This window comes from Natator depressus, chromosome 2 (assembly GCF_965152275.1).
Source record: "Natator depressus isolate rNatDep1 chromosome 2, rNatDep2.hap1, whole genome shotgun sequence".
In the NCBI taxonomy this organism is placed as follows: domain Eukaryota; kingdom Metazoa; phylum Chordata; order Testudines; family Cheloniidae; genus Natator; species Natator depressus.
The window spans coordinates 55,052,213-55,077,211 of NC_134235.1; the positions used below are offsets into that span (position 1 = coordinate 55,052,213).

General features: G+C 40.1%; 1 protein-coding gene across 4 annotated transcripts in view; it reads right to left on the bottom strand.

Moving 5' to 3' along the window:
* Positions 1-1,566: 1,566 nt before the first annotated feature.
* The window catches only part of GDAP1 (ganglioside induced differentiation associated protein 1), a 52,934-nt gene continuing 29,501 nt past the window's right edge, over positions 1,567-24,999 (bottom strand). The window contains exons 1-6 of one of the 4 annotated variants that reach the window (XM_074944217.1): positions 18,581-18,821; positions 17,163-17,210; positions 15,507-15,680; positions 11,233-11,327; positions 10,631-10,745; positions 1,567-6,985 (exon numbers count right to left, since the gene is read on the bottom strand). In XM_074944217.1, the coding sequence (XP_074800318.1) occupies positions 6,603-6,985; positions 10,631-10,745; positions 11,233-11,327; positions 15,507-15,663 (750 nt within the window). In that variant the 5' untranslated portion in view covers positions 15,664-15,680; positions 17,163-17,210; positions 18,581-18,821 and the 3' untranslated portion in view covers positions 1,567-6,602. Of the gene's footprint in view, positions 6,986-10,630; positions 10,746-11,232; positions 11,328-15,506; positions 15,681-17,017; positions 17,211-18,580; positions 18,822-24,999 lie in introns of those variants that run through there. The other 3 variants (XM_074944215.1, XM_074944218.1, XM_074944216.1) reach the window with 3 other exon arrangements.

The following is a 24,999-nucleotide window of genomic DNA, read 5'->3' on the forward strand; positions in this document are numbered from 1 at the left end:
AAGTAAACCTAAAGAGGTCAGAGATTACTACTGGGAAATACTCCTTGTGTCTGGAGAATCTCTGCAAGTGTGAAGCAGAATGCTGTTTTGACTTCAGTGGGAGCAGATGTTGTTAAACAAATGTTTGGATACTTATCTAAGCTCTCCGGATCTAGTGAGGTCCCCATCAGGTCTTGTGTCCCTTTTTCATCACACAAACCAACCCACCCACCAAGCCTTTCCCTCACACACCTTCACATGACACCATCACACCTACGTTATGTTGTCTTTGTTAAGTGCCAACATTGTACTCTATGTTGGCTCCATGTACAGAAGGATTGGGGACCTGCTATTGTCTTTAGCAACTTTGGCAGATGGCAACCTGCTACCCCTTAAAAGTCTTTGTGGCAGCGACCCTCACCCTGAAATGCTATTTGGCAGTCCTGTGCAGCATCACCACTTTCAGACCCAGGAGCATTCTTCCTTGATTTCCCTTTCTGGTGAGCCCCCTCACCAGGTCCCCCCAAAACCCCTCCCTTTGGGAGCCCTGTCTGTCTGGGGGCTGTTCCTCATGCCCAGGTGCTTCCCTGCTTAATTAACTGCCTCCCAGTTACTCAGTGAGTTAATTAGTCCCAACTGAACTTGAGTTGCCGCATTTGCCCTTGTGGAGCCTGTCAGAGGTAGGGTGAGCACTGTACCCATAATCTAATCTAGGGCATTAGGACAGTAAGCACCCACCACCATTGCAGTCGGGAACATCACACAGCTCTGGTCTGCTGTTGCCTCTGTCAGTGCCCTGGGGCAGAGACGTGTGCCATCAGCTGTAGTGAGTGGCTGCTGGTGTAAAACTAAGACTCAAGCCCCTTAAAAAATAAGGATGGAAATCTGTAACCTTTATTTACATGAACAATCCCTAGTCCCAAATATTTCCACTGATGTCCATAGGATCTATTCATGTGATCACAAATTACTCATGTTAGAGAGACATGGTGTGAGAGGCAGGAGATATGGTTCTGTACTGACTTGCTGTGTGACCTTGGGCAAGTCATGTCACCTTTGAGTGCCTGTTTCCCTTCTTGTCTATTTAGTGTATAAGCTCTTCAGGGCAGGAACTCTTCTCTCACCATGTGTTTATACAATGTCTAGTGCAAAGGGGCTGTGGTTTTAGTTGGGGCCCTGTAAACACTATTGTAATGCAAATTATGATGTAAGCAAAGATTATCAGACCAGACCCTAAAAGGGAAGTTAGTAATTTTCTCATTCTCTCAGAGAGCACACAAAATATAGCCTCTCCTTCTGAAGAAACATATTGAAATGGCTTCTGCTGACCCTCCTTAGTATATTAGATAGGTTCAGCCAATCAGGGAGCAATGTAATTGTAACTATGTTATTTCCACATATGTGCACAAACTCAGTGTACAACTGTCTCTTGAATGACACATAAATTGTAAATTTATGTGGCTTAATTCCTTGAACAGCCTCAGCCTAAATAATTTCACTTTACAGGAAAACCTTGTGCTTCTCAAACATGCTCAGTTTTGTTAAACCAAAGGAAATGCATTACTCTAGAACATCATTTCACGTCCCACATTTATTTTTCTGAGCCCAAATACAAGCATGAGATACAAAAAAAATACTAGCATACTACTGTACATCAGCTGTGTGACATATGGAGAGAAAACGGTATAAGAAAATCAAAAGAGGAGAGCATCCAAACTACAAAATGGTCACAGGAAGCAGTACTAATCACTGCTGGAAAGAAATTGGGCTAAAAGACAAGCAACTTTACAAATACAAGGTGAAATTCACCCCTGTGCACAGGGTTCTCACAAGGTCAATGCACGCTTAAATCCCACATCAGCCCTACGTTGAGGTCTTACGTTATGTGATAGGTCTTTTATTGGCCCTCTGTACAGGAGTGGATTTCAGCCATGATGAAGAGCACTTTAGCACAGTGAGAATGAGTAGCCTATCAAGTAGTTAATCATAAGGCTAACAAAAGCTACTTAGTATTACAGTTTTAGTGATACACTTATGCTCTACCTAGCAACCTGAACTTTCCTGAATAGTGTTATCCATAAAGTGTTCATTCAGGTAGATATATTTCCCTGCTACTCAGTGTTCATGTTAATGTGAAGTGTTGTTTTAACTCTGCCCTCTGGTAGACAATCTCAAATTACATAGGCCACTACATATTTACTATAGAAACTATGTCATTCAATAAATATTCCAGGTTTGAGAACAGTTTGAAATCACATGACAAATAAATTGTGTCACACCATTTTTAACCACACTAGCTACCCTGAGGAGGATACTCCCTTTGTCTCAGATCGAGAGCAGAAATGTTTAATTTGTGAGAGTTTCAATGACAATTCAACTGGATTCTCAAAGTGCAGCCCTAGCAGAGTACTGACATCTGGTGGTCATTTCAGGTCTTCCCAGCAGTACATGCTGCTGTTGGCAGGCAATGAATGTGTGTAATCTCAAGGGCACTAAAGATCAAGGATAGATAACAGGGAGTGAAACTATACAGCCTGACCAATCATTAGTCTTCATCATAAATATACATACAAATTGGTAGTGTGGGCTGGACACTTGTGCTAACAGAAAACGTTTCTCTAGGAAGACGACTTTATGAAGGGAAAGAAGGTGAAATTCATTCTGCATAGTCCATATTTAAATTAATGTTAATTTTAGAATGACTTGAACAGATATTTTAATGTTATACTTTCAAACTCCTCAGAAATATGACATGCTACTGAAGCATCCAGTGATGCACATTGCTTTGTGGAATTTGCCAGATACAAAGTCAATAGAGATATGCTGCAATACACAAACAACAAAGCAAGAGTCATTTAAAGCTAACAAAACATTAACAGTGTTACTGGATTAAATTTACTCTAGCGATGCTAAGTTTTTGTAAACAGAGCACATTCAATTTATCAAGATGTCCAAAACAATTGGGTCATTAAATGAATTATATGAAACTGTCTTTTACCATCAACAGACAAACAAACAAAAAGTGTTGTTTCCTATGTATGAATGTTTCTTACTAATGAAAAGAAGCAGTAAGATTTGGGCCATCTTTTGTTAAACATTTAACACTGTTAAATTATAACCAGCAATGTTCAATAAACAAATTATCCCTTTCAGCATCTGCTTGACACCAAAACTATCCAGGTAAAATCCATATCTGCTCATTTCAAATGACGATTAGAATTCAACCAGACATTACTAGAGATAGACCACAGCAAACAACTAAAGTTTGTGGGCATTGGGATATAGGAGTTTGATTCAGGCCCATTACTAGATATTACAGTAACATTTTGTCTACTAAAACAACAATGAGTCCGGTGGCACATTAAAGACTAACAGATTTACTTGGGCATAAGCTTTCATGGGCTAGAACCCACTTCATCAGATGCATGGAGTGAAAATTACAGATGCAGGCATTATTATACTGACACATGAAGAGAAGGGAGTTACCTCACAAGTGGAGAACGAGTGCTGACAGGGCCAATTCGATCAGGGTGGATGTAGTCCACTCCTAATAATAGCTGAGGAGGTGTCAATTCCAGGAGAGGCAAAGCTGCTTTTTTAATGAGCCAGCCACTCCCAGTCCCTATTCAGGCCCAAATTAATGGTGTTAAATTTGCAAATGAATTTTAGTTCTGCTGTTTCTCTTTGAAGTCTGTTTCTGAAGTTTTTTTGTTCAAGTATAGCTACTTTTAAATCTGTTAGAGAATGTCCAGGAAGATTGAAGTGTTCTCCTACTGGCTTTTGTATGTTACCATTCCTGATGTCCGATTTGTGTCCATCTATTCTTTTACGTAGGGACTGTCCGGTTTGGCCAATGTACATGGCAGAGGGGCATTGCTGGCACATGATGTCATATATAACATTAGTAGATGTGCAGGTGAATGAGCCTCTGATGGTGTGGCTGATGTGGTTGGGTCCTCTGATGGTGTCGCTAGAGTAGATATGGGGACAGAGTAGGCAATGAGATTTGCTACAGGGATTGGTTCCTGGGTAGTGTTTCTGTGGTGTGGTGTGTAGTTGCTGGTGAGTATTTGCTTCAGGTTGGGAGGCTTTCTGTAAGTGAGGACTGGCCTGCCTCCCAAGATCTGTGAGAGTGAGGGATCATTTTCCAGGGTAGGTTGTAGATCGTTGATAATGTGCTGGAGAGGTTTTAGCTGGGGGCTGTACGTGATGGCCAGTGGTGTTCTGTTATTTTCTTTGTTGGGCCTGTCCTCTAGTAGGTGATTTCTGGGTACCCGTCTCGCTCTGTCAATCTCTTTCCTCACTTCCCCAGGTGGGTACTGTAGTTTTAAGAATGCTTGATAGAGATCTTGTAGGTGTTTGTCTCTGTCTGAGGGATTGGAGCAAATGCAGTTGTGTCTTAGGGCTTGGCTGTAGACAATGGATCGTGTGATGTGTCCTGGATGAAGCTGGAGGCAGGTAGATAAGTATAGCGGTCAGTAGGTTTCCGATATAGGGTGGTGTTTATGTGACCATCACTTATTTGCACTGTAGTGTCCAGGAATTGGGTCTCTTGTGTGGACTGGTCCAGGCTGAGGTTGATGGTGGGGTGGAAGTTGTTGAAATCCAGGTGGAATTCTTCAAGGGCCTCCTTCCCGTGGGTCCATATGGTGAAGATGTCATCAATGTAGTGCAAGTTGAGGAGGGGCGCTACGGGACAAAAGCTGAGGAAGCGTTGTTCTAAGTCAGCCATAAAAATGGTGGCATACTGTGAGGCCATGCAGGTACCCATAGCAGTGCCACTGACTTGAAGGTATAAGTTGTCCCCAAATCTGAAATGGTTGTGGGTGAGGACAAAGTCACAAAGCTCAGCCACCAGGCATGCTGTGGCCTCATCAGGGATACTGTTCTTGACAGCTTATAGTCCATCCTCATGTGGAATATTGGTGTAAAGAGCTTCTACATCCATGGTGGCCAAGATGGTGTTTTCAGAAAGATCACCAATGCACTGTAGTTTCCTCAAGAAGTTGGTGGTGTCTCGAAGATTGCTAGGAGTGCTGGTAGCGTAGGGTCTGAGAAGAGGGTCCAAATAGCCAAATTATCCTGCTGTAAGAGTGCCGATGCCTGAGATGATGGGGCATCCAAGGTTTCCAGGTTTATGGATCTTGGGTAGCAGATAGAATACCCCTGTCTACTAGTTACTGATAGCCAAACTTCAAAAACTTCAGATGCGTTTTGGTTCAGATATAAATCCAAAATTCTTGAAACATTCTGGGTCTTCACAAATGAGCTAGAAATCTTGCTAGGTCTGACTTATGGTAGTTTGTGCTTCCTGTCAGGCCACTGACTGACACACAAACAAAATCTGGCCTCAGATAGGTGCACAACTGCCACAGGAATGACAGGGAGTTGGGTCAGGTTGAACAATGCATCCATCAGTAGCCATTGACTGGTGGATTGCATTAAAGCATCTGTGTTATTTACATTGTTTCTTCAAATCCAAATTGTAGCTTTATGAAGAAACTGCAATACAAATTTGCTATTCCCAGGTTGTACAAACAATTTTCACTCATTTTCACCAAGTTGTAACCTCTCAGTAAATAAGTAGACCAGGCTGGAGAATTACCCACTTTGAATCTTTTTGTTAGCCAATCAAACTTGACAGATGGCTGACTCTTTTCCACTAATAAAAAAACAAACAAACATGAAGCTATCCTCAGAAAATCTTACTCATATATAAAGCTATTTTTAGTGGATAAGATATTTTCCGATAGGCTGTGGCACTTAATGGGCAATATTTTCACACATGTAATTACTTACATACAATTACACCCACCTAATTTGTAGGCAAAAATATCCAAGGTATGTAGGCAAATTGGTTATTTGAGTGCACACAGCCCATGAAGGGGATTTTCAAAGGGACAAGTGGAAGTTAGGTGCCTGAATCTCAATGGGAGTTGAGAGCCTACCGGCTAGTTATCCCTTTAAAAAAATCTCCTCTTATGTCTTCCCAAATTAGCTGATTTTAACACACCCACTTCAGGTATCTTCCCAAATAAATGAAACTCATGGTACTATTTGAACCTCCATATGAAAACCTGGCCCTATAGGGCTATTTCCTAAGACAGTCATAATGGCCCCATTGCAAATCAATGGCAGTTGATCTTGGTGAAATTCTCTCCCATGCAAAGGACAGGCACAAGGACTATGGGCCACTTAAGTCCCACTTAAATCCTGTTTTCAGGGCTCAAGCGGAGCCCAGGACTTGTGCTGGTCTTCTGCACACTGAAGAATTTCACCCTCAATGACCACCTGTCGCATTGCTGCATGAATACCAATTGAATAAAAGTTCTAAAATTACATCAGTCATTTGGTAAAAGAGACAGAAACAAGGATTCTTCTAAGAAAACATTGCCACAGGATCTACAGTTCCTCATCTGAAAAGAACATATTTTATTTTCTTTATTGTCCCCATAACATTTATTATCTACAAGTATTTCAGCTTTTCCAATACATGTATGTCATTGTAGGAGACTATTATTCTGTGACAATGTTCTGCTCCATGAATCTTTCATATATGTTTATCTTGGAGATTTTCCTAGGGGTTAGAGGTGTTCCCCACCCACAATCAGGCAAATTAGAGTTTAAAAATAAGGTTGTCTTGTTCTAATTGATAACATCATGTTGACAAATCTCTTCCGAAGACACATGAAAGCAAAATAACCCATTCCCGCTAGCAAGCCAACCAACATGGTCGTACCAAGAACTCTTGGTGCCCTTTTCTTGGCCACCCGGAACGCAGTTGGCAGAACTGCTGAGATTAATATGTTGTTGACATGTCCTAAAACTTTGTTAAATGTTTTTCTCTTCAAGACACGTTCATAATAGGCTTCCAAGTTGGGTCGTTTTCCATTTCCCCAGTTTCTTCTTGCAAACCCCAGAAACTTCAGGCGATGTAATGTAACAGCAAGTGATACATCTGCCAAACTAAAGAATTCGCCACACAGCCAAGGCTGCTGTCCATCTTCTAATCAGAGATAAACACACAAAGAATTAGGAGCTAACAAAGTACAAGGTATGTGGAAGGCTGCCTGGTCTATTACATGTATGTTTACTGCTAGTACATAAACAGATTCATAAATAACAATAGTACTTTTAAAAATCTGATTTAATAGCTAACTTCCTTCTCCAACCCCTTCCATAGTCTATACAATGCTGCAAAGTCTACCTCCCAGTTGCCCAGTAAGATCCACACTTCAGTTTGGTACTTTAAGACTCATTTTTTTGCTCCCGATTAAATTTTCTCAAGACTAAATTAATTCAATAGAGGTGAAGGGAAACAAGGGAACTACAAGGGCTGCAGGTCCTGCTGGCAAAGGCGTGATAGAATAACACAAACAGGATGACACTATTTAAAAAAACTCAAATAGGAGCTGCTTACATCTGATGAAAATTTTCCAAGCAAAAGAAAATTAACCTGTTGATCTGGCCATTAGAGGAGCTCTGCATTGACCCATGGCCTACCCAGAACTTTTAAGATCTGACAGTAATTTTTTCAGAATTGCCAATTTAACTAGAAGTCCCCTAATTGCCCTCCTATGACCCAGTCAGCAAGTTACATTCTGCTTAGATCTCAAGTGGAAATGCTCAAGTGAAATACAATGCTCTCTGCTGTATTTTTCAAATCAAAATAAGTATATGCTCTCTGAGCCAGGGAGATCTGTGGTTATATCTAGAAGGCTGGGGAGAGAGACCTGTGCTGGGAGGGAATCAGTTCTGTGCAGCTGAAGAGAAATGTGGAAGTTAATCCTTACAAAAGAAGAATAAAAGGGAAGATCTAAGCAGCTAACTGTGTGAGCAGGAGACTTGTGTGAGGAAGAAGACTAGGAGGGAGGGAGAGATTGGAGTAGTAAAAGGAAGGAATAGAAGGTCAGAGACAGATTGAGAGGTGACTTCATTGTGGTATACAAGTACATTCACAGGGAGAAAATACCCAGTTCTACAGGGCTCTTTAATCTAGTAGTAAAAGGAATAACAAGAACCAGTGACTAGAAGTTAAAGACAGACAAATTCAAATTAGAAATAAGGCACTTTTTTTTTAAAGCAGTGAGGATGATTAGCTATTGGAACTACCAAAGGAAGTGGTGATTCTCTGTCTCTTGAAGTCTTCCGATCAAAACTGGATGTCTGTCTGGAAGATATGCTTTACTTAAACACAAGTTCATTGGGCTCCATACAGGGTAACTACATGAAATTCTATAGCTTGTGTTACACAGGAAGTCTGACTAGCTGATCTAATGGTCCCTTCTGGCCTTAATATCTATGAATCTATAGCTGGAAAGTCAGAGAGATAGAATAAACAGGTAGAAAAGGAGATCAAAAATATGAAAGGGATTAGAACAGGAAGAAAAACGAAAAACAATACAGTCAAAGCTGTGTTATCTGGCACTTTCCCAACTGGAAAGCTCTAAAAACCATCATTTCTGATAGGGTTGCAGCCAGGTGTCCAGATCCAGGTGGTGCTCACCTCAAGCAGCGACATGTCCCTGTTACTCCTAGGCAGAGGTGCAGTCAGACAGCTCTGTGCACTGCCCCCACCCCGAGTGCTGGCTCCACAACTCGCATTGGTAAGTATAACTCTTAGTTGATCGGAATATTTGACTAGCCAGAACCCTCATTCCCCCAACACGCCAGATAACAAAGCTTTTACTGTATATTAAAAATGGGCTTTATAATTCTGCACATTAATCTTTATTTTTGTTTAGGATTCTGACCAACAGTGAGAAGTGAAATCCGAACTGTCTGGAGGTTTGGTTCAGATGGGCACCCACACATTTAAGCTTATTCTTATCTTGCTGAAAGTAACATACATTGTGAAATGGAAATGAGCTAATTACTTCAGTAAAGAAGACTCATAAAACTGCATTGGAAGTCTCATGAGAACACACTTTCCCATGTGTGTTGTGGTTTTACCTGCTTGAGGTTGGGCTGGGAAATACTTAGAACCAGCCTTCTAATTCAATTTCCGAATGACCCCTTCCAATCCCAGCTGGAGCCAGGGTGTGGGGAAGAGCACGAAAATGAAAGAACTGTGAGAATTGAGAAAACATGTTTTTATGGTATCTATGGCCTAACCAAAGCAAGAACCAGACATCTCATAAGAAAGCCTGTAATCATGAGATTTTTCTGGTCTATTTGCAGACTCAAGAGGTTTAGATAGCTTAGATGAAGTTCAGAGAAGCATCTGATTTGTCAGAAGTCTGACATGCAGCCAAATGCCACCTCCCTTCCCCTGCTATACTCTTGTCAAATCTCAAACTAAGTGATGTCATGCCAGGTCACTGTTTGGATGAAAGATCTCTATGAGAAAACAAAGTACCTCACGAAGTGATGTTGGTACATCTCATTTGTTCACTGAAATGTTATCATCTGATCACTAGAGCTGCTATTCATGATGTGGGGGGCGGGGGGAGTTTGGAGACAGAGGAAATTGGAAGTGAATCTCAAGAAAGAAAAACCACGAGAAACAGTCATAAAAATGTTTGTATTTGGTTAAACAGCTCATTCTCAGCACTAGAATGATATTAAGATTTCTGAATTCAGTTTTTTAAGCAATTTGGGTAACTCTTCAACAAGGAGTCCAGAAAGTTCTAGGCTTGATTATGGTTTACAAATGCAAGAAACTCTAGAGCATCTCGATGAAATTCCAGAGAGTATAGATGAATCCTCAAGGGTTTGGTAATGGGATGAAATTCTTTGCTCGTGTAACTCCACAGGCATTGTGGCAGTACAGAATTTGGCCAAAAGATTTATTCACTATTGTATCATTCATTGGTTTTAATCCGGCCTGTATTGATAGAGACTAAAAGCTGTTACCATCTGACTTCTGATTTGCTGTCTATGTGAAGTGAGCTAGTTGTCTGAGTTCTGTTCTCAGTGAGTAGGAGTTCACTTTTACATAACACGGTTAATACCAACTAGCATCCTTATTGGTAGTCTCAGTAGAAGGGTGAAGGATTGAGAGCTTGATCCAGCTCCCAGTAAAGTGAGAGGAGAGGCTCCCATTGATTTCTGTGGGAGCTGGATCAGACTCTGGATGACCACAGAGAATGAGCTTTCTTTAAAAAGGATCCGCTAAGGTTAGGACATAGTGGCACAAAAGTGTGAGGGAACTTGCACTGCCACTGCTCTGCAGTGTTTTTGTTCTGTGACTAGAGGCCTTTAATCTCCAGGACTGTCAGTTATGTACCTATCTCCATCACAACGGTTTAAATTCAGCATGGTATTTAAGCATATGCCTAACTTTAAGCACGAGGCCTACTGACGTGTTTAAAGTTAGGCACGAACTTGTTATGTTGAATTAGGACCTCAAGCAATTTATGAAATGTTTTTTTAAAAGCAGTATGGAATGTTGTGGCTAATCATGCTGAAAATGTGTGATCAAGGTCTCAAAAGCACACTTAAAAGTGCTCATATATGCTCCTAATGACAGTAGATTGCATTAGACTAAATTAGTATTGAAAGCCATATTTGATAGGCTCAGTGCAGTTAGATGGCTATAAATTAAAACGGATACATCAAAAAGTATCATACAGAACAAATGCTGCTATCTGGATGAATCAATTGTGTTAAACATAACTGTCAACAGAATTAAACAGGAATAATCCCTTACCTGGTGTTTCTTCATTTCTCCTTTGTAACTCAGTCTCCACCTGATCCAAAACTTTTTCCAATTCATCAAGTATTTTCTTCAGGTACTTTATATTATCATGGTCCAGCAGCTTAGACTGCAAATATACATAGGTTACAGTTTTAAACAATCATACATATATATTATAGTTAGTGCTTTCGGAAGAAGATTCATTTTGGGATTACAGTACATATTCATAAAATGTGCACATTTTCCCATCACAGTTAAAAGCCAAGTGGAAGCTATTGGCAATACGCATATTAGTAACGACTCAAAGAACAGAAAAAAATTATTTCCAGCATGGAGATACTCTGAGTGCTTAATCCTGCAATGGGGTGAGTGCTCTCACTTCAGTCCAGCAAGGCACTCACGTACAGGCTTAACTTTGAAGTCAGTGGCATATTAAGGTTCTTTAAATTAAGCATGTATTGAAGTGTTCTGCTGGATGGGAGACGAAGTGCTAAACATTTTGCAGGGCTGTCTCCCTGAATGAGCACACTGATAATGACAGGTGAATCATTCCAGGAGAAGTCCAATATTACCAACCAATTAGTTTAGCGGTGGGATACCATTAATTTACTCACCTTAAGGCGCTTCTGTTTTGCTATATAAGCATCTTGGAGGTCTGGATTTTCTTTGGCAAGCTTCTTTAGTTCCGATTCTGTGCTACCTATCTGGCCTAATAAAACACAAACAGGAATTATATAAAATCACCCACTATATTCATGTTTTCATCCACAAAAATTAATGAGTAAGTGGAGTTAAAAATTGCTACAAAACATATGTCATTTTAAATGGGAAGTGGTTTCTGAATGAAGCTTCCATGTCAAGTGGCTCAAAGATATCACAGTTTGGAGTAGTGGTATGATGAATTAACAAGGGGCCCCAAAACATTTTCTACTCCCTATTTTGTGATTAATTCTATAAACCAGGCACTTGTTTCCAGGGAGAAAGAATGAAGGACTGGGGAAGCTATTCATTTGTTCTTTCAGTAAACCCAACTTCTTTGTTACTCATTACCAAAGAGGGAAGGGCAATGGCACATGGCAACAAATGTAGTAAACAGCTGTATCTTTGCAGCAAATGCTTATACTTTGTTACTGAAAAATATCTGCCACCAAGTTTTCAAAGGTGGTCTCTAATTTTGTGTGAGCAGTTTCTGGGTGCCCAAGTTTGGACACCTGGGCCTGGAGCACCCACAGCTCCCTTTAAGTTTGATCGGTGTTCTGAGTACTGAGCAGTTCTTAAAAAATCAAGGCACAAAGGGCCAAATTTTTACAGGTATTTATGCATCTAAAGATCTTTGTCTATCTGTACCTTTTGAAAATCTGGCCCAAAAAGTGTTCCAAGTTGGTCAAAATTTGAGACACCTAAAATCAGCAGCCCCTTTTGAAAATGTTGGGCAGGGTGTATATTTGCTATAGGCTAGCAAAAGGTTCTGCTTGTGTAATGCGAAGAAGAAATGTGAGTGAAGACCCTATAGTGACATTATCATTATTTATTTGTATTACAGAGGGGATAACTTTTTCATTTTTAAACAAGTGTGTAGTTTGTTTGGACCTTGGAAGAGACTCCACCAGCTCACAAACCCATAATGTCAAAAGTTAGGCTCAGAGTAAGCAAGTTTTTATTAAACACATATCTCCAGTAATAAAAAACTGAACACAGAAGAATACTTATAGGGCCTGAGCCTCCTCTCAAATTCACTAGTGGAAATTAGGTGTAACTCTTTTAGAGGGCTTGTCTACAATCCAAATGTTTTGCTGGTAGAGCTGTGCCAACAGAGACCCCTAGTGGAGATGTAGTATAACCCAACAGAAGGAGTTTTTCTGCCAACACAGCTAAACCACCTCTCTGAACAACGTTAGATATGCTAACATAGTCAGCTTAGCTGCATCTATACCAGGAATTTTGCTGCACAGCTGTATCAACTAGGAGGTGTGAGTCTCTCACACTGCTAGCCAACAGCTATGCCATCAAAACTTTGTAGAGTAGATGAAGCCTAAATCTGTGGAGTTAAATTGAAGTAAAATTGCTGTAAGAGAAGAATACGGCCCATTATTTTATATGTTCTTTGTTTCAACCTTAAATAGCCGTGAAAGTCATATTTCAACAAGTTACCTACTTGGCCTGATAAAACAGAAACAGGAATTATATAAAATCACCCACTACATTCATGTTTTAGTCCACAAAAATTAAGTAAGTGGTGTGCAAAATTGCAAAGAAACATGTCATTTTAATCAGCCTGAAGAAATGAGAAGTGGTTTCTGAATGAGAACATGGCACACATTAAATGTCTTAAAAACTGGCTAATTGATAGGTCTCCAAATTTAATTTAAAGGAGGAATTATCATTATGTGTCTGTGTTACTAGTGAGGTCCCAAGATCTGCTTCTTGGCCCTATGCTATTTATATTTGTATCAATGACCGGGAAGAAAACAGAAGCGTTACTGATAAAGTTTGCACATGACACAAAGATTAGAAGAATTGTAAATAACGAAGAAGTGATATACAGTGATCTGAGTCATTTGCTAAACTGGGGGCAAACAATGAAGCAAACAATATGCATTTCAATATGGCCAAATGTAAAGTCCAACATCTAGAAACAAAGACTGGAGGCCCTACTTACTGGATGAGGGATTCTATCCTGGGAAGCACTGACACTGAAAAAGAGTCGGTGGTTATGGTGGATAATCAACTGACCATGAGCTCACAGTGCAATGCTGTAGCTATAAGAGCTAATGCAATCCTTGAATGTATAAATGGGGAACTCTTGAGTAGAAAGTCTATATTACATCTGTATTTGGCACTTGTGAGATTGCCATTGGAATACTGTGTCCAGTTCTGGTGTCCATATTTCAAGATGGATGTTGAAAAATTGAAGACGGTTCAGAAAAGAGCCACAGGAATGATTAAAGGATTAGAAAACATGCTTTGTTGTGAAGGACACAATGAGCTCAATCTAGTTGGCTTATCAAAGAAGAAAATGGGGTGATTTCATCACAGTCTACAAGCACCCTACATGGGAAACACAAATTTGATAACAAAAGGCTCTTTAATCTAGCAGGCAAAGTTATAACAAAATTCAGTGGCTGGAACTTGAAGCTTGACATATTCAAACCAGAAATAAGGTGCAATTTTTAACAGAGAGTGTAATTAACCACTGGAATAACCAAGGACTGTGGTAGATTCTCCAATCACTGGACATTTTTAAATCAACATTATATGTTTTTCTGGTAGATATGCTCTAGTCCAACCACAGTTTTGGACTCGAAGCAGAATTTAAGTCAATGAAGTCCTATGGCCTGTGTTATGCAGAAGTCGGACTAAATGACTACCATGGTTCCCCCTACCCTTACAATCTACATGTTAGGAGTCAGAAATTGGTCTAAATGGAAAAATCAATAGGTGAAATCCACGCCCCACTGAAGACAATAAGAGTTTTGCCATTGACTTCAATGGGGCCAGGATTTCATCCCATATCCTGCTTTGAAGATTCCCAAAATGTGGGGTTGTGCAGATCCAGGATTTTGGGACAAACTGATCTTTAAAAATTAATTTAATTTGTCAGATGAACCCAGGCTGCTTATCCTTTTTTGCCCCCAGGTGTGAATATAAAGGTATTTCTCCTACAAAAAGTGGGGCCAAATTCTCTCCTCACGCAAGTTTTAGATCAGTGAAACTCCACTCTTTGTAAGGCTACTCTTCATTACGCTAGTTTCAGAGAGAGGACAGTCAGGTTCATTATTTTAATAGAAGTTCTGCTGCCATTGTACATTTCTACATTTACAAAGAATATATTTTCTTCACTGCAATGGTTTGGTGCAGGCACTATTAGTGCAGCCTACAGGAAAATATGTATATTGTTTTATAACCTAAAACAGCGAGATAAAAAAATTAAAATTTTGCAAATGCCATTACTGTCTGTGCATTTTAAGCACAAACCGAATTGCTATCCTTTCCTGTTGTTAGCAGAATTAACTCCACAGATATTCCCAAAAGGAGTATTTTTCCACATTTTCAAATCTTTCAAAATTTTAAGCAAAATATCTTTTAAAATTATCAAGATTTTAAAGTTAAAATGACACATATAGGGCTAGATTCTTCCCTCAGTAGTATGCTCATAGCTCTACTGATGTCCAATGGGGCTGTGATCACAAGAGATAGTAGCTATGACTCAGATATTTTATCTGCTTGGCAGTTGAAGCTGAACAAATTCAGACTAGAAAGAAAGTGCACTTTGGGGGTGTGGGGCCAAGGAAGGGTTGTTACCAGCCTAATATGGAAAAGGACATGTTCATTCTAAAACAAAGACCTTGATGAATGTACTCGTCTTTCAGCCCACAAAACTATTATAGATAGCAGTATTTCCTGTCATTATGACTGAATACTCAACATTGGGAGAATGGAACTGAAGTTTCCTAAATCCCCGGTTTTGAGTTACTGGATAAAATTTTCAGAAGTGCCTACATTACTTAGAAGCCTAGGCCCTCATAAGCAACTTACATACTTTTGAAAATTTTACTGTTCATTTAAAAAGGCCAATATTTTTAAAAAATGAGTGCCTAAAACTAGGCCAATAAATCCATATCATGTTACTTTATTAAGTGAGCTGATTTTCAAAACTGCTGAGCACTCAGTTGCTCCCAGTTATTTAAGTGCCTAACTGTAGGGCATCCGTTTATCAAACGTATTTGCCATCAACAATGTCTGAGTATGAGTTGTTTATGTGTTAAGCAAATTTTAAAACTACATTCTTATTCAGGTCTCAGGGATCTTTAAATAAAACATATTTAGAACCAAGTAAGAAAGATCTGTTAAATGGCAATATTTTGGGGTTTATATTCAGGCTACATACTGCGAATTCTAGTTGTCGCATAAGCTGGAATCATGGAATCCACTGTTAATTCTGGGTGTAAAATGCAGCCATGCGTGTAGGCATCCATAGGCAAGGAGTCCAAGAGCTCTCTATAGTGTTGCACCCTTGGGTAATACATGCTTCCTTCTTCTGGCATTAATCTTGGTGTCCTCTCTGAAATACATTTATTTAGGAGATTTTTAAAAATAAATCAAAAGAGCTATATATGTAATGATATTATGATAAAAGTAGTGTTCTTAATGGTACTTCAGTTGTCCCTGTGTAGCTGGTTATCAAGTGAAATCCTCACTACTGGATGATTCCCGCCCCTGCCCAACTATGAGCCCAGTTCAACAAAACACTTAACCGTGTGCTTATTTTTCAGCATGTAATCCCATCCCTCTTCAGCAATGTACTTAACCATGTGATTAAAGAGACCTTAGCAGAGCAGAGAATCTGCTCCATAGCATATTATAGTCAAGCAGTTTCAGCAGAATCAATTTTTTACATTTCAAGCAATGTCACTACATAGTGAAGTACAATAGACATCTCTTATGGCCCATTAAAAAGAAAATATTGCAGTGATTCAAGAACTCTATTATAAGATGATAGTTTAATTATTTTAAATACGTTTTTAAAGAGTTTTACAGCAGCATTAACAGTTCATTTATAACTGTATTCATAGATTGTAGCCACCCTCAGCTTTACCCAGCTCTCTATTTCCTCCAATTATTATCTGACCAAAAGGCAAGCAGCTAGCAATTAATTCAGCAGGTGTTGAACTGCTAATAGTGACATGTTCTTACTGCTATGGGAATCTCTAAAGTCCACTGCAGAATTTTATCCTTGAAACTACATTTGCCAGTTAGGGACACAGCGTATCAGAACCCTAACTAGAGAGCACCAATACAAAAGACTGCGTCTTCTCCTCACTCCAAGAAATACAGTTTCTGTGCACAAGCCAAAAAAAAATAGTTTTCTTTAAAAATTGATCCTGCCTATTTCCTAGTAATGACAAGTGTTGTGAAATTTCAAGGTATGCCACTATTCCTTTTTTATTGCCATAGATTTACTCTTCCCACTTCTATCTCCTTATTCCATTTATTCGTGTGCGAACATGCACGCACACACACTCACTATTCTCTCTCCTTTACAGGGTATAATTAAAAAAAAGATTATTCTGGAATTATCCAGGACACTACACCATTTTTGTGTGAGAGGTTTTTTCCAAAAATTGAAAATGTTTTGCATCCTTCTGTGAAACTATTATTTTATATTAGTCCTTGCTACACAATTAGTACAGCAAAGTATTATCATATTTCTGACCTGTGTGGGCTAGCAGGATAAGTGATCAGAATATCCGTTATCTTGCCAAATAGATGTTAAAGTATTTTCAATGCAATCCATTTGCTTGGGGAATGCGAAACTTTTTATGGAAATGAACAAAACTCTATACAGCGACACATAAGTACTGCATTAAAAATCACATAATCTAAAAAAAATTTCATTACCATCCACGAATGTCTCTTCAAGATAATCAATAATCTGTGTGGCCTCACAAATAATGTTTTCCCCATGGATAAGGACAGGCACTTCTCCAGATGAGTTTAAACGCATAAACCAAGGTTCATTGTGTTCACTCAGGGGTAAACTTACATCATGTTCTTCACACTTCAGTGCTTTTTCAGCAATCACTAAGCGCACCTGAAAAATATTGCAAGAATTACTTGATTAAGCTATTTGCCAGGGATAAACTGATAGACTGTTCAATTAGAGGGGCAAGGTGTTTCAGTGGGAGTCAGGAGTACTGGGGTCTATTCCCAGCTGTGCCACTGATCTGCTGTGTGACCTTAGCAAATCTCTTCACCTCTCCGTCTTCTTTCACATCCTTTGTCTATTTAAATTGTGTTCTCTGTAGGTATGGACTATGTACAGTTCCTAATGCAACTGAGTCCTAATCTCAGTTGGGATCCTTAAGTGCTACTGTAATACAAATAAATAAATAAACAAAGAATAATTGTAATTGCCTAAAACTCTTCTTTCAACACATTTATCATTAGCATAAAATAGTTGGTGGCTATTACCTGACTGACAGGTATTCCTAGAAACAGTTGATAAAATGTAAGTGAATTAACAACACAAATTTTTTTTTTAAATATCTTAAAACCTGGTGCTATAGTTTTGGTGATGTCTGAATTCCTTTCCCATATACTCTCGAATATGTTCTGTATACATAACTGGAACTGAGGCATAGTTTTTTGGAGTTTTTTATTAAGACAAAGTTACAATAAAATATTAACATACTACATTGGACATGACTTATTAAGGATCAGGTTAATATTCAAAAAGCCTGGCTAAAGATTTGCTGGCTGGAGAGCACTCCCCCTTTGAATAAATGTAAAAAGGGTGGCCAAATTTCTAAATACCTGTCCTCTTTTTGGTGCTTCTCTTGTGTATGTACTTGGTGTGAAAGCTTCTCCATTACAAGAATAATCCATATTTTATTATACCATAATTGTTTGCTTTGGCAACTGAACCATTTGCAATAAAGGTGAGAAACAGCCCTTTGTTAAAAAGTATCAAAACGTCTTCTGAATTAGAACACAAAATAGATGTATATGCTCATGTCGTCTTGTTATATTTACAGACTACAGAAGTGCCATTCAAAATTATCTGTTACATTTTAACAACTCAAGGAGTGTTATATTTCCGTTTTAAAGCCCCTAGTCATCCTTCTTCGTAGGCCTCCTCCCTGCTGCCTCCAGTGCTGGATTTATGGATTCTGCATTTCGAAATGATCACAGTCCCCTTGAGGCCTTGCAAGCCTTTCAGGGCCTAAAAAGAAAGCTTTGTGGCCTTGCCCCTCACCATCTCTTCCTCCTCCCTCTCCAGATCTAGGCAACAGCGCTACTTCCCTCTGCCCACGCCTAACCATCCAGATTGGGACCTGCAAGGCAAGAATGCCACTGAGCTGCGGCTGCCGCCGCCACGCCCCAGACGGGGCGGCAAAGACTCGAGGGATCTGTCCAGGTGCTGATCCCTGCTGGCACCCCCGAAAGCAACCAGGCGCTCACCTTTTGGGAGCAGAACGAGTGGGTCCAGTGGTACAGTATTAACTTAGCCTCTGCCTTGCAGTCAGCCAGGAGCACGCTGCCCGCTGCCGCGCCATCCTCCTGCCGCGCCATCGCTCCCAGGGGCTGAGCGGACCCAGAACCGGCTCCCCAGCGGACCGGGCTCCCCGGCTGCTGCGGAGCGTGCGCCGGCGCTCGGAGCATGCTCCGTGACAGCCGCCGCCCTCGCACGGCCTCGGTACCTGCGCCCTGGCAGCACCGGGGAGGAAACGCAGGGGCGGGCGGGGGAGGGGCAGAGATGCAGGACTAGGAAGAGAAAGGGTGGAGGAAGGATAAAAAAAAAAAAGTGGGATCAGATTGTGGGGGCTTGTGCTGCACCCATGGACAGTGCATCACTGCACCTGCCACCCCCTACACAGGGCTCTGGCGTGAAAGCCCCAATCTAGCCCAATGCCTAGGTAATCTCTGCGGGGAAAACCCAAAGCAGCTGCCGCCTAGAGAGCTCATGCACTGAGTGCCCCCCCAATATTGGCAGACATGATTTGGGTGTTTAAAATAATACATGGGTTAGAAACTGTAATTCTGGTAAGGTACAAACTGCAGGGCAGAATCTGGCATAAAGAACATAAAGTCCCTCTATAACCAACAACCATGGCTGTGTGTGTCTGTGTCCCATCTTTACATGTGTTTATAGCCCTCAGTCAAGAATGGCCAATTTGCTAAGGTTAGCCCAAAACATTGAGGACCCAGCCCTTCAATGTGTATCCCATGCCCAGCATGTTGAGCTAAATTAAACAGAATGTTCCTTATACAGGCATAAATATATATGTACATGGAAAAAGTCCACACTTCAAGAAAGTTCATTTATGCTTGATGAATAAATGGATGTTTTAACAATCACGATTACACGACGCTCAAGGAAAATACGTTGTGCTGAAGAGAAAAACCATGATGGACGTCATCATCCAGCAAGAACGTTAATCAGACTGTGTTACATTACCTTACCCACCTGTGTTTCTTGTATTGTTATTATTACATCTTCATATTTGCTTTCCTTCAGCCTAAACCAGGGAGTCAATGCTCTTGAATTTTTAAGGGTGACATACAGAGGAAATAAAAAGATTTTTCCCTCCTTTTTGTTATCTACGAGGAATAAAGAAGGCCTGAAAAACATATGATGGTAGGATTCAGCCATACCCATCAGAAATTTCTCCCTCCATTCCAGGATATGAGGAAAAGTGAGAGGAAGCAATTTCTGACAGTGTCACCACCATGTATCAGAAATTATGTCCCCTAGGCCAGGAAAATGCAGAAAGCATTTTCTGTGGATGAGTAAAGATGGTACATAGCTTATATTAGATCTTGCAGCTAGCAGGAAATCGGATAGGAAAGCCTTTTCTAGGACTACCCTGTTTCACACTAAATATTCCCCACAGCTAGGGCAGGGCAAGCCAAACCGGAATCTAGGATGTTGTGAGTTCTAGGCCCTGTTGGTACTAAGTGTGTTTCATTTCATTTTAGACATAGTGGGTAAAATCCTCACTCTATTGAAGTCAATGGAAGTTGAGCCATTGGTGTCAACAGAGCCAGGATTTCACCCACTATTCATAGTCACTTACCTCTGTAATGTAATTGTGACCAAGGCATTTAAATAAGGAGGGAAAGAGGGAACAAAGAGTCAGCACCCACCCCTGTAATACTCACAAGAGTGAGGCATAATTGCAGTCTTTGGATTCCCCTGAACCTAAGGACTGTGGCAAGGCCAGCATCACAAACAGCACAAACTTCCTCACAGGAGGTAAGCAGTATTTCAGGGGAGTGACCCTACACAGCCCCACCCCTTTGGGTACTGCTCAATACAGTTCTGGGGGTACATTTTGTGCCCTGCAACAAAGTGATCAAGGGGAAGTTATGATTCTTCTGCAAACTCCAGGCACAATGCCTCCCAAAGCTCACATTGGGAAGTGTGGACATGACAGAGGCATACAAAATAATGAAGGGTATAGAGAAGTTAGAATGGGTGTTCCTATATACACTCTCATAACACAAGTACAAAGGGACATTTGATGAAACTGAAAGACAATACATTTTAAACTGATAAAAGGAAATTCTTCTTTATACAATCCAAATTAAACTGCGGAATTCATTGCTACAAGACATAATTGAGATCAAGAGTTAATTGGGGTTATATAAATGTCTATCTATATAGCTAAATGTCCTCATAGTTACATCAGATAGTACAAAATATAGAAAGTATCCTAAACTATGAAGGTTTATATCCTATCTTAGAAAATCAGACTTATGTTATATTGCTCATGGATTTGAATTCTAATTAGAGCTAGTACAAGACAATTATAATCAATGCTACCATCTGTGACCTTGCTTTAAAAGCCTGGAAAAGCCACTGCAGAAAAGAAATTAGTCCTCCTGTTAGGAGGGCATCATCTCAGACTTGAACTCTGCAGAACAGGAGAGTGTAATTGGCATGGCTCAGGAAAGCTTTCCTAGATGAGAATATTTGAATGTCTGCTCTGCAGTTTGTGAGGAGCTAAGAGAATAAGAAGACACACTGGGGCACTTAAGAACATTTCTCTTTCTAAACTACAATGGTGTCTTTCTGTTGACTTCACTGAGAGTTGGATCAGCCCCCAGAACTACTACTCAGACAAGTCATATAAATGTATAGTAGTGCCTGAGAATTATAAACATTCCTTCAGATTTTGTACATTAAAATATGGGGAGTCCAATATTAAATTTTCCATAGTATATTGTCTGAGAGAAGTGAAAGTAATTATTTGTACATGATAACAAATCTTCATAGCCCAGTGGTTCTTTGACTTAGTATTTATAGCAGTGTTTAAGTAGCCTTAATTATTTCTGATGCCTTCACTGTTATGCTTCTTATTTTTCATGTTAAAGGGAAAATTCATATCAGCTCACTGAGAAATTCATGTCTGCAGTACTCGGTCTGTTGTCCAGTTAATTCTGGAATTTATGGGGAAATGAGGGATCATTTGTTTATTCAAATACAAAATATCAGAGATTTTTTGATCAATTGAAGAACATCCCAAACAGATGGCCCTATTCTCTATTGTTTGTATACCTCAAACTCCCATTAAACAACCATTCACTCTAATGATAATTTTGGGTGTGCAAAGAATGGAGATCAGGCCCTGCCTAAACACTGTGGCTTATAATATTTTATTAAGTGTTTTGTTACAATGTCTGGCTGTGCAAATGTCTAGTGCTTGAATCTGTAAACATGTATGCCTATGATTAACTTTAATCACATGAGTACTCTCATTGACTTGAAGCAAACACTGTGTAATTAAGTGCAGATTATTTATTATTAACTAATAAAAATGAATTTTTGTTGTATTTCGGGTGAGCTGTTACCTTGGGAAACAGAAAATTCTTCCTTCCTCCCTTGATGTATTTTTCTCACATCCCTGAGTGCAGCTCTGGAGGAATAATATAACTAAAGGATGTACCATCCAAACAACAAGCATTTACTAATTTGAATACATTAATGTTTAGAAATTAATGAATAATATTAAGTCTAGTAAAGCACAAAAATTGTTTCCTTACATGAATAGCATTTCAAACAAAGAAATGCCAATGAAATTATAAGAAACATGTACAATAGTTTAGAAAAGCAAAGGTTTTTTATCTGGATATGTCTAACATGTCTTCCACTGTAGTAATGGTTTGAATGATCATGAGTTAATTCAGTTTCAGGTAAAAGGCAGGATAAACTAAAATAGATCTGCAGCTAGGGTTTGTGATTTCAAAAGGGCAAACCTGAAAAAAAAAAATGAAGGGACTTCCTTGAGTTCTACTGTCCACTCCACTTCCCTAAGTATCTGAATGTGGAGAAGGCTTGGAATTAGTTTCTGCAGCCTTGACTTAAAGTATCTGAAGCATGCATCTCAAGCAAGGGGAAAAATTGTAGGGAAGAGTGTCAGACCAAATTGGATGAATAAGTATCTCAAACAGGTTATTAAGAGATAGGAGAGCGCCTACAAGGAATTGACCAAGGGATGAATCGGCAAGGAAAGCTACCTCTTGGAGGTCAGAAAGTGTAGGGTAAAAGTGAGAACTGCCAAAAGCCAAGCAAAGTTGGACCTTGCAAAGGAAATTAAAACCAACAGTAAAATGTTCTTTAGCCATATAAATAAAAAGAAAACCAGGAAAGAAGTGGGACTGCTAAACACTGAGGATGGAGTGGAGATTAAAGGTAATCTAGTTATGGCCCAATGCCTAAATGAATACTTTGCCTTGGTTTTTAATAAGGGTAACGAGGAGCTTGGGGGCAGTGGCAGGGTGGATAATGGAAACGAGGATATGGAGGTAGAAATTACCACATCAGAGGTAGAAGCCAATCTTAAACAGTTTAATGGGACCAAATCAGAAGGCCTGGATAGTCTCCATCCAAAAATATTAAAGGAACTGGCACATAAAATTGCAAGCCCAATAGCAAGGATTTTTATTGAATCCATAAAATCAGGGGTGGTACCCTATGACTGGAGAACTGCAAATACAATACCTATGTTTAAGAAAGGGGAAAAAATTCTGTGAAACTACAGGCCTGTTACTTTGACCTCAACTGTATGCAAGGTCTTAGAATAAATTTTAAAAGAGAGAGTTGTTAAAGACAGAGGTAAAACGTAATTGCGATAACACATAAAATGGTTTTACAAAAGGTAGATCATGCCAGACCAACATGGTCTCTTTCTTTGAGACGATAACTGATTTTCCAGACAAAGGAAATGCAGTAGATCTAATCTACCTGGATTTCAGTAAAGCATTTGATACAAGTCCACATGGGAAATTATTAGTTAAATTGGAGAAGGTGGGCATTAATATGAGAATTGAAAGGTGAGTAAGGAACTGGTTAAAGGATAGACTACAACATATCATGTTGAAAGTGAACTGTCAAGCTGGAAGGAGGTTACTAGTGGAATTCCTCAAGAACTGGTCTTGGATCCGATTGTATTTAACATTTTCATTAATGACCTTGGTACATAAAATGGGAGTAAAATTTGCAGATGACACAAATGTGGGAGGTGTTGTCAATGTAGAGGAGGACCAGAGTATCATAAAAGAATATTTGGAGGACCTTGAAAACAAGTAATAGCAATGGGATTAAATTTAACAGTGTGAAATGCAAGGTCATATGCTTAAGGACTAACAACAAGAACCTTTGCTACAAGACAGGGACATATCAGTTGGCAGTGACAGAGGAGGAGAAAGATCTGGGTATATTGGTTGATCACAATTGGTTAATCCACATCAACTTGGGTGTATTAGTTGATGCAGCTGTGAAAAAGACTAATGCAATCCTAGGATGAATCAAATGAGGGATTTCCAGTAGAGATAGGGAAGTGTTATGACCATTGTCCAAGGCACTGCTAAGACCTCACCTGGAATACTCTGTGCAATCCTGGTCTCCCATGTTCAAAAAAGATTAATTCAAACTGGCAGCCAGGTGCAGAGAAGGGCTACTAGGATGACCAGAGCAATGGAGACTCCCTTACGAGAAGAGACTTAAGGAGCTTGGCTTGTTTAACCTAACAAAACGACAGCTGAGGGAAGAGGTGTTTGCTCTCTATAAATATATTAGAGCAGTGGTTCCCAAACTTGTTCCGCCGCTTATGCAGGGAAAGCCCCTGCTGAGCCAGGCCGGTTTGTTTACCTGCCGCATCTGGAGGTTCGGCCGATCGCGGCTCCCAGTAGCCGCGGTTCACTGCTCCAGGCCAATGGGAGCTGCTGGAAGCAGTGGCCAGTACGTCCCTCGGCCCGCGCCACTTCCAGCAGCTCCCATTGACCTGGAGCAGTGAACTGCAGCCACTGGGAGCCGCGACTGGCCGAACCTGTGGATGTGGCAGGTAAACAAACTGGTCCGCGTGGGGCTTTCCCTGCACAAGCGGCAGGACAAGTTTGGGAACCACTGTATTAGAGGGATAAACACCAGAGGGAGAGAAGTTGTTTAAATTAAGGGAAAATGCTGGCACAAGAAAAAATGGATATAAACTAGCCATCAGTAAGTTTACGCTTGAAATTAAAGTAAGGCCTAGACTTCAGAGAAGTGAAGTCCTGAACAGCCTTCCAAGGGAAGTAGTGGGGGTAAAAAATTTAACTTGTTTTAAGACTGAGCTTGATCAGTTTATGGAGTGGATGGGATTGCTGCAGTGGCATATGGCCACGACTGCCATTAGTAAATATGTCCAATGGCTGGAGATGGGACACTAGAGAAGGAGGGCTCTGAGTTACTACAGAGAATTCTTTTCCTGGTGTCTGGCTGGTGGCCCATGTGCTCAGAGTGCCATATTTGGGATTGGGAAAAAATTCTTTCCAAGTCAGATTGGGAGGATCTGGAGGGGTTTCACCTTCCTCTGCATCATGAGGCCTGGGTCACTTGC